This window comes from Chaetomium globosum, genomic scaffold (assembly GCF_000143365.1).
Source record: "Chaetomium globosum CBS 148.51 scaffold_1 genomic scaffold, whole genome shotgun sequence".
NCBI lineage: Eukaryota > Fungi > Ascomycota > Sordariomycetes > Sordariales > Chaetomiaceae > Chaetomium > Chaetomium globosum.
Window position 1 is genome coordinate 1,789,016 of NT_165976.1, and position 11,590 is coordinate 1,800,605.

Below are 11,590 nucleotides of genomic sequence, written 5' to 3' on the forward strand. Positions count from 1 at the left end.
ATTGTCGGCCTTTACTTTTCTTGCTTGGTTAACTTCTGTTTGCTCCCATTGGTCTTGCATTTCTCACGTTGTCTTGGGATTCTTCTTCTGGGCTGAGGCGGTTGGGCGTATGAGGACAGCTCGGTAGGTTGTCAGACAGATAGCGGCATTTTGGCGGCCAGACCATCCATCAGATAATCACACTTGAATGAAGAGGGGGGAAGGACTCATATCGAGTGAAGCTGATGGTGAAGCTGATGTTTTTTGCTTCGTTCTCCGGGTATCTTTTTTGTCTATCCCAGCCTTGTACTCATACATTCATCCATCTCTATGTATCACATGCCATCTTCATTGTAAGCTACAGCGATTCTCAGCCACGCCACCAGCATTTCTTTACTTCCGGTAGCCATCCCACCCCGGCCAAGCAGTCTGCAGCATCCTCTCCCTATGCCTCGCCAACTCCCCATCCCCAGCACCCAACACCATCCTCCCCAACGCCACCCCCGTTCCTTCCCCAGCCGAGCCGCCCTCTTCCGGCATATACTCCATCATCAAATGCGTATAACTAAACAAGGCCGCATCAAACACACCGGGTCTCTCCCGCCCAAAAAACCACCCCGTCTCACTCTGGCTCAACAAACTCGCCAGCGCCTCCAGCGCCTCCCTCGCCGAGCGGTACACGGCCTCCTCGTCGATCCCCTCGACGCTGGCCACCGGCGCGAGCGAGACGATCTTGCCGCCGCCGGCGCTGGTGGTGGCAATCTGCTCGGCGGCGGCGCGGCGCAGCTGGTAGAGCAGCGCGGCCTGCACCCCACGCGAGGACGACGCCGGGCGGATGTACAGCTGCCGCAGCAGGGCGGCGTGGGATGGGTCGAGGTACAGCGCGTAGAGCCAGGCGCTGCGCAGGGAGAGGTTGATGAGAGAGAGGTAGGCTTGGGAGCGCGGGGGCAGGTCGGGGTCTAAGTCGCCGGTGCCGGGTTGGGATCGCTGGGCGTAGGCGAGGAGGTTGCTGGCGGGGATGGGGAGCGGGGCGGTGGTGGGTGAGGTGCGCGGCGGGAGGAGGAAGGGTAGGGACCCGGTAGGGGAGGCGTGGTTTGTGGACGGGAGGGTGCGGAAGTCGAGTTTAGCGAGCCGCAGGAGGGTCTACGGGACGGGACATGTGTGTGTTAGCGGAAGGGGAAACGATAGCCGATGGGGAGGGGTGCGTATACCTGCCACTTTAGACAGCCCGGGTTGAAGCTGGGAAGGCCTAGCCGAGCGTCTGCGTCGGTGGAGAAGATGTATAGTGTTGGGAGGTCACTCGAAGTAAGGTGTTGCGACCTTTCGGGGAGATGGTTGGGTTCGTAGGTCTGCAAGGGAAAGTGATCGAAGAGCTGCTGCAGCGGCCGGGGGATCTGCATCTTGCGCCAGCTTGACGCAGGGGAGGTTATCGATGACATGCCGGTCGAGAATGGCGACTTTGAAGATAAAGGCCGTGCTGTGTTGCGTTCCGCAAAGCCAAGGTATGCCCTTCGTAATGTTGTTGTGAATGTGAATGTGCCAATTCTCGGATTCTCTTCGGTCTCTTCGCCGTATGGTGCAAATCGACTTCCGCAAGATCGCGCCGAGAGTACACTGCAGCGACCGGGGTGGGGCTTCTCTCCCGCCTGTGCATACAGATTTCGCCGGAGATCTCGGAAGGTACCGCCGGAACTGGATCGAGCGCTCTTTCCTTTTTTGGTCACATTTTCGCGCTGGAATTCAGGACCGGAAAGACCGAAAGCAAGAAGGAGCTTAGGAGTTTTTCCATCTGGGATTGTGAGATGTCCGGAGTTTCTTGTTGAACTTGGTAAGCTTTAGTTCTAGTGGGTTGATTACACAGTGTTAGTGCCCCTCAGCAGAGCCGCACCAATAACTGAAAGTTTAACCACCAACTGCAACTTGCCTTTAAGCTCGATGGCACCCAAGACCATCAACCAGGACCAGGCTCTTCTAATATTGCTTTAGCCTACCGTTGGATGCATGGCAAGTTGGGCTGCAGGGCACCGAAGCAACGTTGGCATTTCTCCGACTCCCGTCGATTGACGTTTGGGAAACAACATTGACTCGATCGAGACGAATCGAGACGACACCATAACTATAGAACCCGACCATTCACAACGCCATCATACGAGACCGATCCGTTGTTTAGATGAGGTGAGCTGATCATTGCCGCAGTCCCCGAAACCTGCTCGATTTTCTCCGGTTTTCCCCATGGCCGCTGCAAGCTCAAACGAACAAGGTGCCGAGGAGCGAATAAAAGACGTTTCGCCACCGTCACGTTGGCTGTTGTCTCGATATCGGGGGCTTCAAACGGCTAAATGCTTCGGAAGGGATTGTCTTGATTGTACCGCGGTGCTTCCGCCGCCAAAACCAACACCATCCGAACCCTTGCCAACCCAGTGGGGAAGGTCGGCTTGACAGGCCCACTCGGTCAGGACAGGCGATGCTTGGTGCGTCGCAGTCTCGGAGGAGGTTAGGGACTCCCAGGCCGGCCGCGATGACCGTTTAAATCTCGCATATTCTAGACTGTCGCCATCTTATCCGGATGTCGATCGAATGGACTGGGGACATCTTCTCATTCTTACGACCTCGACCGCACATGGTCATCCTCAAATGCGATGCCATGGGTGACATTTGACAGGGCCCCTCTGGATCCCGGCCGAGATCTACTTCTCTCCCGGAGCGGACGAAGGGGCCGAGAAGCCAGGACCCTCCACGCCCCGAAGCCACCGCCCTGCTGAGGCGAGCTGAGGCTCCGCAGCCCTAGCCTTGGCCATATCAATCGCGGAGCATCCTTCCAGCTTCCAGAGAAACCGTTGGAGCCATGTTACGAAACTTAGCAAATGATCCACCACGGGACAGGACACAGGCACGGCTGGTCAAGCTCCGAGGACTACCGTGCCATACGGAAATTCTTGGCAGATATCCTGCGCCGCCGACCTGGTTACGATCGATCTCCACGGCAGGTGCGGGCCCTCGTCCAGAGCCCGGCAGGCCGCGTTGTTCTCATCCGCCGCGTCGGAGGAGTACGCAAAGAAGCCGGTCGGCAGCAGGATCGACTTGCCGCGGGCGAGGTAGAGCGCCCCTGAAATCCCATGTGAAGCACGGCGGCTAGAAAGCTCGCAGATTTGGTCACACGGCAAGCTCTGAGGAAGAAAGTGTTACTCGGTGCTGAGCGTCTGACCGAGAAAGCGTGTGCCTCGGCATCGGCGCGATTACCTGCTCCTGGATTTGCAAATCCTCTCACAATATGAGATAACGTCGCCCTGACATTCTGCCATCACCCAAGCACCACAGATATATGAGATCTGCCACTAGCCATTGAGCCTTGCAGGTTTGTAATATGTTCCAATGAGCCAGCCACAGGAATGAGGCGCCGGTCAACAAGTCCAACGAACCCCTGGTAGAAAACGGCATCCCCTCCAACGTGGGGGTCAAGGAGGGCCCACGGGAGCGTTCCCGACCCCACCACTTCAGATTCTCCTGGAGTGACTCGGCAGTACTTCAACGGGCCAGACCGTTGAGCACTGTTCAGCCAAAACTACGGCAGATCGGTTGTTCGGTCCTTTTCCCGGTTACTCGGCCGAAGTATTTCTTTGTCACTTACACTCTCGGCGCAATGGAGGGGCGGGCCTAATGACGCCAGTTGCTGCTCCACGCTCAGAGATCCAGGGCCGGGCGCGACAAAGTCGATCAGCGTGAAAGGGAAAAGGGCCGCTGCTTCATCTCCATCCCACTAGCCGCAGGGTTTTCTTTGTCACCTTATATGGCCGTGTGATTGCCCCCCGCCTTCTGCCCCCCTTTGCCTGTCCGTCGACACAACCAACACCTTTCTTCCCGTTCAACTAGTTGCCTTGCCCCTTGCACCGCACGTATCCTTGGCTAGGGAAACCGGAGAGCGCATTTGTCGAGAAGCACAGCAAACCACCTCTTTACACCACAACTCGCCCGATATTGCTTTCGCTATCTTGCCTTGCGTGGCCACCACCCGCGTCACAACTCATTGCCTCTTATCGATCGTCACTGTAACCGCACCGCTCACCGGTTTGGGTCTTTTGCAGGACGCACCCAGCACCATCGCCGGCAAGTAGCTAGGTGGGAAGACGGTTGCCGTCTGCACAACCAAAGTTCGCATCTCGCGTCTGCAGTGTCCCGCTCGCGGACCAAATTGCTGTATATTGGGCCCCAACCCTATTCAGCCGGCTTGCTTTCGTCTGCGTCCCGTGTGAACTTGAGATCGGCTCAGGCCTCCATCCGAGTCGCCGAGTCAGACCTTTATCTGGACGGCTGCGCATGATAGGGTGCTGCACCTTCTCCTAGGTACCGAAACACAAAAGGCGCCGCTTCAGTGTGCGGTTCGAAGGGTTGCCATCCACCCGTTTTCTTCTCTTGGGAGATATTGCGCCGGTGGTGATACAGCAGCCGGTCTGTCTTCCGTCCCGTCGAGAGAGACAAAGCGCCCGGGCGAGTCGTTCTGTCTGCCGAGAATTCGGTATCCCAGAAGGGCTTACGTCCTTGCAACTTGCGTCTTCGGTCCTTGCGACTTCGCCATAACCCCTCGCTCTCTTCCACTCTCGCTCATTCTGTCGTTATCGCCTACTCAAGCTCGACAACTTCACCCCCATCGATATAAAGAGAGAGAACCTAGCGATAGTTTTCGTCCACCAGCCTCTACCAAAATGGACACCCGGTCCACTTCAAGCAGCATGTCTTCGACGCAGCAGTCGCCCACCAGCAAGATTGTGCCGCCGGCGCCGAAACCCGTCAAGACGGCGTCAACCGACGTGTTCCTGAAGGACTTCACCCTCGTGGCCGAGGCGGCGAAGCGGGCGCAAATGGCGGTACTGATGCGAGACTTTGAGAGTGTCGGGCTGAAATAGACAGAGTCTTGCGCATCCATCCGCTGCGGCCATGCTATCGACCTTGTCCATCCCCCGCCCCGACCACCGAGGTCCGAAGGCTGGTGTCGACATTGACATTTTCTCGAATTTACACAAGAGCGGCATAGAACAAGATGTTGTTGGCCTTTGTGGCGCCAGCAAAGAGAAGGGGACCGCAAGATCACGGAGGAGAAGGGGAACAGCGACGGGACAGCAAGCGGTTGGATACCTTGGTCTAGATATGGATCATGAGGTGCATGAACAGGGCGACTAGGCTGGGTTGATCGAAGAGGATTGGGTTTTATTGCCCCAGGGGGGCCGGCGTAACCAAGGAGGGCATTTTCGGACGGCATCAGGAGTTTCTTAAGGTCTAGGGGCAACGGAGGGAGGCTCACCATTGGGGTAATCGGTTGTTTTATTTTTATTTCATTTTCTGTTATCCACTCCGGGACACAAATCTGGACGATGGGCTTTCTTTGAGGAAGGCTCTGATTTAAACATCACACAGTGGTCAGTCGTCGATTAGTCGGTAGTTAAGCAACACGCTAGGATCATAATACAGCGTTTTAACCACCCACCCCCTTCTATAGCCATGCATCCCTTTGACAACTAACCTTTCCCCCCTTCCCCCCGCGCCCGCCACCACGCAGACACCCTCCCACTCCCATTATAAACTTTCAAAAGCCGTCCCACCACTGCCCCCCCATAAAAAACAACCCTCAAATCTTACTCATCAACGACACCCCCCCATCCAACGCCACCGTCGCGCCATTGACAAACGCCCCCGCCCGGCTCGCCAGAAAGAGACACGCCCCCCCGACATCCTCGGGCAGGCCAATCCTCCCCAGCGGATTGGCGGCCTTGATCTCATCCCCAAAATTCCGCAGCGTCGCCGCCATCATCTTGCTCGGGAACGGCCCGCACGCCAGCGTGTTGCTCGTCACGCCGCGCGGGCCCAGCTCCACGGCCAGGTGCCGGGCTCAGGTGGTGCAGCGCCGCCTTGCTCGCGCTGTACGGGAAGGTGGGCAGCAGCGGCACCCGCAGTGCGTCGATCGACCCGATGTGGATCACCCGGCCCGGGGTTCGTCCGGTGGACGGGGACCTCCTCTCCCTTCCCGCCTTGCGGTGAGAGAGACTCCAGCAGCGGAGTGAGCAGGCGAGGTCAGCGCGAACACGCGCTGCACGTTGAGCGTCAGCAGCTTGGTCCAGGCCGCGTCCGGGTAGCTGTCGTAGGCCTCGCCCCAGGTGGCGCCCGAGTTGTTGACGAGCACGTGCAGGCGGGGCTCGCGCGCGGCGAGCGCGGCGGCCAGGCGCTCGCACTCGGCGAGGGAGGAGAGATCCGCGGGGAGCGGGATCGCCGTGCCCGTGCTGCTCTCGTCCGGCAGCGCGTTGAGCTCGGCGCAGGCCGCGTGGCAGGCCGCGGCGTCGCGCGAGGCGATGTACACGCGTGCGCCGTTGCGTACGAAGGCTTCCGAGATCATGCGCCCCGACGCCTTTCGGCGCCGCCGGTGACGAGGACGACTTTGTCCTGGGGGGTGGGGTTAGTAAATATTTGGGGGTTGGTTGGTTTGGGTTGGGTTTGTGGTGTGTGAGTGAGTGAGTGAGTGGGAGTGGAAGGTGTAAGGGGGCTGGGGAAAGTGGTTACGGTTAGGTTACCTTGACGGAGAAGAGGGATTGGATATCCATTTTGAGGGTGGGATTGTGGGTTGGTTGCTGTAGAAGTTGAGGTTGAACTCCAATGCGTATAAGCTCTAAAGGGTTCTATTCCCGGTGTTGTTGTCAAGCTGAGTTGAGCTGAGTTGAGTTGTTGAGTTGAGATACGATGCCGGCTGTTGAGAGCCCGGAAGCCGAGCCGAGGCAACTGAGTCCGGACCGACTGTTAGTGGTGCCAAGCTCCGGGGGAGGAGCAGATTGAAACATTTTAATTGGCTTAGACAAGAATTGTGCATCCGTCAAGCGTGATCCAGAACCACTTTCAATGCGGACAACTGGACCCACGACAACAGTTTCATGGAGAAGTGGGGAGCGTGATATCCTCACCGTGCAGCTTCCCTTGCCCTTGGGCATCTCCAGTCTAGAGGTGGAGCTCCAGGTAAGCTGTCCTTGCTGTGCGCAGGAGTAGTACCCCCTGGATGTACATACTTCGTAAACATTCGCCCTTGACAGTCTCCAATAACCTCACAACCCACACACATCACAACACCCTCAAGTCCCATCTCAGCCATATTACGGTCTCATTACTAACCCTAGGCAACCTCTAAGCACCCAAAACCAAAACAAGCCCTTTGCCCCAACATCTCAACAGCCAAACAACGGCGGAGGAGCTGAAAAAACAACGCCCCCAGTAGATGCCCAATTTTATGTCCTCACACGCACAATATCCCAACACAGCAGCCGATACCAGCAGGGCAGAACAAGGACAAGGAAAACAAAAGCCAGCCAACGACAATTTCGAGGAATTCGCCTGCCAATGAAAAAGTCATGGGATTTCCTACGCTCCTCCGCTGTCTTTTTAGATCAAAGTCAAGGTCTAGATCGCGACAGATTACCGAGCTGGGAGAGTAGGGGAAGCAAAAGCGGCGCTTGTTGATATACAAAGGCTGCTTCTCTTCTTTTGGCGGAACGACCCCCTTTTAACGGCGGGCGAAGCAGCACATGATACCGGTCCTGCCAAGGAACCACAGGAAGCCGATGAAGCGGACGAGAGAGAGGCCGGCGGTGGCGAACAACAGGAACTTGAAGAACCAAGCGGTACGCGCAGTGGCGGTTTGCTGCGAGTCATAGTCAGTATTCGTTGGTCCCGTATGGTTTTGGGGAAGAGGGAGAGGGGGGTGCTTACGCCAATGCCGAACGAGTTGAAGTTGTCGCTGGTGATGACGACCGCGAGCAAGCAGTTCGAGAACAGCCACGAGACGACGAGCATGGTTCTGAAGGACTTGTACGAGTCCTCGAGATCCTTGGGCTCGGGCTTCTCGTCCTCCTTGAAAGGCGCGAGGGCGCGGCGGACCGTCTGCTCAAACATCTGATCGATATCTTCCTGCGGCTTCTCGATTTCCTCCACGACCACCTCGTCCTTCTCGCCCTTGGTAACCTGGGCTGACGGTAGCGCATCGTTCTTGTCGGACCCCTTGGTACCCCACGAGACATCATGCCAGTTGTTGAACGCGTATACCATGAGGACGTTGATATAAGTCGACATGAGCAACATGTAGTACGGGAACGAGTGGAACATGTGCCACGGGTCGAGGTACATGAACGAGGCCAGGAAGTAGAGACCGTAGATGGTGATGAGCGCGAGCAAGATGACACCGGCCGCGCTCGAGCCACCAAACAGCGATTCGAGCGCGTTCGAGGCGCTGTCCAGCTGGATCTGCTCGCTCAGCGGGGTCGCGAAGGCTTGGGCCACGAGGTACACCGAGAGGACGATAATGTAGGCCTGGATGATGGCGAAAACGATGTACGAGGTGATGTATGTCCACTTGGAACCCTTCGGCCGGTTACCCAAGGCGAGGATAAACTGCAAGATAACGAATGCCAGGTAGATGTACTGAAGAACCGCGTTGATGAAGGGGGTTGCCGAATCGCCAAAGGGCCAGGCGTGGTGCTCCGAGGTACTATTCGAAGCGGGAACCGGGGTGCCGACGAGGTCCATGATGACGGTGGTTGTGAGCCAGTACGAAGAGAGCGAGAACCAGGTGAAGATGACGTTGAGAATGTTGTAGATGAGCTGGATGTGCAGGAAGAACATGCGCAGGATGTTGTGACCGCTCTTGTACATGCGCCCGAAATGCATGAGGGAATACAAGCTGGCGGCGAAGGAACCGTTCAGCCAACGACGACGCTGGCTGATGAACTCGGGAGCGCCTTCGGGCACGTCTGTCTCGCCCTTGGCGGCCTTGATGTAGCTCAGATGCCACTTCTGGCCCGCCTTGGCGACCAGTTCGAAGCAGAGAATACGATCTTCGGCCAAGAACATGTTCTTCTTGAAAATGTTCATGCCCTCGATACCCTTCTTACCCAGAATCTTGGACAGGGTGTGATCACCGTGGAAATATTGCTCGAGCGGGCGGCCCATAATGGCTCGGAAACGGTAGGCCGAGAAAGCACCGGGCAACACACTGACGTAACCGAAAGCACTCTCCAGAGGCTTGTCCAGAATGTTGGAGATCTTGTACTCGAAGTTCTGCACGGCCACCAACGGGTTGATGAGTTTCTTGCCCCCCTATTATCTCAATGTTAGCCACGGGCACTAATAAATCCCAAAAAAGCGAATAGAACCGAACTGACCTTGCCCAACATGGCGTGAATCTCACCACAAGCACCACCGAGATCCTTGTCGTTGTAGAAACCCTCCCAGAGGGCGAGCAGCGACTTGGGGCTCGGCTTGGTACCGGCATCGAGCAGGATGCAGACCTCGGGGTTCAGGATGCGGCCAAAAGCGTTGAACAGCCAGCGATGCGAGTTGATCTTCTTGCTGTTTGCCTGCTTGAGGCAGAAAATGAACTGCACGGGGGGCAACGTGTTCGGGCCGTCGTCCGAGGGACGGATGAGCTGTTGATTCGGCGTGACGGAGAGCTGGGTCGTGTACTCGAAAATATGAGCGACCGTCTCGTTTCCGTCGACATCCTTCTTGACCACACCGTCCTGGTAGACACCGATCGTGGCTAGCACGTCCAGCACGTTCTTGTCCACCTTCTCAATACCGTCGAAGACCAAGCACACAACGATCTTCTGCCAGGCAGGGCCGCCACGGTTCCAGAAAGACGATTTCTTCAGGTTCACAATGTCCCTGATGTTCTGCATGACACCGTGCAGCGTTCTCGACAACAGGACCTTGTCTTCGTTGTAGTAGGTGATGGCGATGAGAAGCTCGGTATGCCGGTTGTACATGCGGGGACGCAAATCGTAACCGTTCTTGAGAGTGAAATCGTTGGGGTCGCAGGTGGCGGCCGTGTAACGCATCTTCAAGAACTCTTCGTTGTTACCCTCTTCGTCGCGGTAGCGAGGTTGGACGGCATTCCGGATGGCACTGGGAACGGGATAGTCGATGCTCAGGACGGAACCCTGAACGAGCTTGACCTTTCTGGTCGCGTAGCGCTTGAGACCGCCGGTGGGCGCGGCGTTGGGTTGCTGACGGGCAACCCAGCTCTCGTCTGTATCTACCGAGGACATCCTGTAGGCCGGGTCGGCCGAGAACTGCGACTGGGGGTAGCCCGGTCCACCGCCATATTCTGTGCCGCCGCCGGGGGGAGGAGGGGTGACGCCGATGCGTGTTGTTTGCGCATTCGGAGCGTACGACTCTGTCAGGCTGTATGCCGAGACAGGGCGGACGGGGGGAGTGTGGGCGCCCAGGCGATCTTGGTCGTATGCCTGGTTCTGGTTAAGGAGTGCGGCCTGCGATTCATCGTCGTGCTGTGAACTCGCAAGTTAGGGGTTATCATCCCATTACCACACACACACATCGAAGGTTCATCAAGTCAGGAACGCACCTGGCCGTGATGTGCTGGGAGATCCTGCATCGGGTGGCCCTCGTAGCCGTCTCCCCGGCCTCCGTGGTATGCCATGCTTGCAAAGCTGCTCGCTTCAAGGCGAGTGGATGTCGGTCAACCGCCGCAAGCCAGTAACTAGTAACAACGCCAAAGGGATTCTTCGAAGCAAGTCGCGAAGCGGTTGCAATCGCCAAAACACCAAACACGATCAAGGTCGTGGTGTGGTGTTGGTCGGTTGGGAAGCAAGGCAGGAAAAGCTGAAAACGAGAAAAGTCGGGTCAGCTGGCGACCAGGTAGCGGTGCCTATTGCAGGTGTTTGTGTGTTTTTTTTTTTCGGTGCTGATACCCAATTCCAGGCCAACGAAGGTCATGCGGCACAGGAAGGTCGCCGTTAGTTTAGGGTCGCAGGAGGATGAGCCGAATCAGGAATCAACGGTTCCCGATGAAATGGCCAGCCAGCGCCGATAATAGTTAATTTTGCAAAAGCGATGATCAAGATCAACCCAAAAACTGGGTTTCGAAAAGCTCAGGAGAGGCCCCCCGTCTGTATTATGAAGTTGGCGAAGCAGCCAGGCTTGTGGCTGAGCGCCAGGGATCCGGATCAAGGCCCCACTGAATTGCGCTGCCTTGCTCTCCCCATGGATGGCTCAGGATGGCCGCGACTGCGAGGGCTGCGAGTGGCTCGGAATCTGGACCCACCCGACGTCAAGCCCCAGCACACCCCAGCATGGACCCCTCTGGCCAAAAAAAAAAAGCCGAGCTTGAAAGGAGACCAAAGAAGAGAACGAAGTAAGAAAGAAAATCAAGAAAATAGAAAGAGATAAAATAAATTTTTAAAAAAAAAAAGTAAATAAAGTAAAGAAAAACCGATAAGTAAAAATTTCAGGAAAGAAGTCCAGCAGAATAAAAACCACCTATCTCTAGACTTTGGGCTTTCGCCGGCATCTACAAGTGCACCTGGAGTCTGGCTTATTTTGTCCGAGGGGGGGAGCCCAGCCCAAGTCCCGGCGACCCCTGACCGCCAAGCATTGCCCGCCAGGCGCTCCAACTCTCCCGTCATTTCTTCTTTCTCAGAAGTGTTTCACGGTTTCAGTTGTCTCCATTGCTGTCGTGTGCAAAAAGGGGCAGTCAGCAAACTAGCCCATCGCTTTGTCTACTTGGATTGTAATCTTGACCTGGTTTTGAGTATTTCTGCGCTCTGCAATTCCTTTCATGCTGTCT

General features: G+C 56.5%; 5 protein-coding genes across 5 annotated transcripts; 2 read left to right on the forward strand and 3 right to left on the reverse strand.

Annotated features, from left to right (window-relative positions):
- Positions 1 to 372: 372 nt before the first annotated feature.
- CHGG_00593 (uncharacterized protein) lies at positions 373 to 4,135 on the reverse strand (the record flags this gene model as incomplete). Its single annotated transcript, XM_001219813.1, has 7 exons — positions 373 to 1,122; positions 1,191 to 1,794; positions 2,671 to 2,801; positions 2,898 to 3,111; positions 3,399 to 3,541; positions 3,608 to 3,726; positions 4,069 to 4,135. The coding sequence occupies 7 exons, from the start codon at positions 4,133 to 4,135 to the stop codon at positions 373 to 375; spliced, it is 2,028 nt and encodes a 675-aa protein (XP_001219814.1).
- Positions 4,136 to 4,679: 544 nt separating this feature from the next.
- On the forward strand, positions 4,680 to 4,880 carry CHGG_00594 (uncharacterized protein; the record flags this gene model as incomplete). The annotated part of the gene is made up of 1 exon (XM_001219814.1): positions 4,680 to 4,880. The coding sequence occupies one exon, from the start codon at positions 4,680 to 4,682 to the stop codon at positions 4,878 to 4,880; it is 201 nt and encodes a 66-aa protein (XP_001219815.1).
- An 867-nt stretch (positions 4,881 to 5,747) lies between these two features.
- On the reverse strand, positions 5,748 to 7,105 carry CHGG_00595 (uncharacterized protein; the record flags this gene model as incomplete). The annotated part of the gene is made up of 4 exons (XM_001219815.1): positions 5,748 to 5,889; positions 5,952 to 6,408; positions 6,875 to 6,954; positions 7,074 to 7,105. 4 exons carry the CDS (start codon positions 7,103 to 7,105, stop codon positions 5,748 to 5,750), a joined length of 711 nt encoding a protein of 236 aa, XP_001219816.1.
- A 408-nt stretch (positions 7,106 to 7,513) lies between these two features.
- On the reverse strand, positions 7,514 to 10,444 carry CHGG_00596 (chitin synthase 1; the record flags this gene model as incomplete). The annotated part of the gene is made up of 4 exons (XM_001219816.1): positions 7,514 to 7,651; positions 7,720 to 9,102; positions 9,168 to 10,292; positions 10,370 to 10,444. 4 exons carry the CDS (start codon positions 10,442 to 10,444, stop codon positions 7,514 to 7,516), a joined length of 2,721 nt encoding a protein of 906 aa, XP_001219817.1.
- Positions 10,445 to 11,021: 577 nt separating this feature from the next.
- Positions 11,022 to 11,387, forward strand: CHGG_00597 (uncharacterized protein; the record flags this gene model as incomplete). The annotated part of the gene is made up of 2 exons (XM_001219817.1): positions 11,022 to 11,158; positions 11,294 to 11,387. 2 exons carry the CDS (start codon positions 11,022 to 11,024, stop codon positions 11,385 to 11,387), a joined length of 231 nt encoding a protein of 76 aa, XP_001219818.1.
- Positions 11,388 to 11,590: the final 203 nt, after the last annotated feature.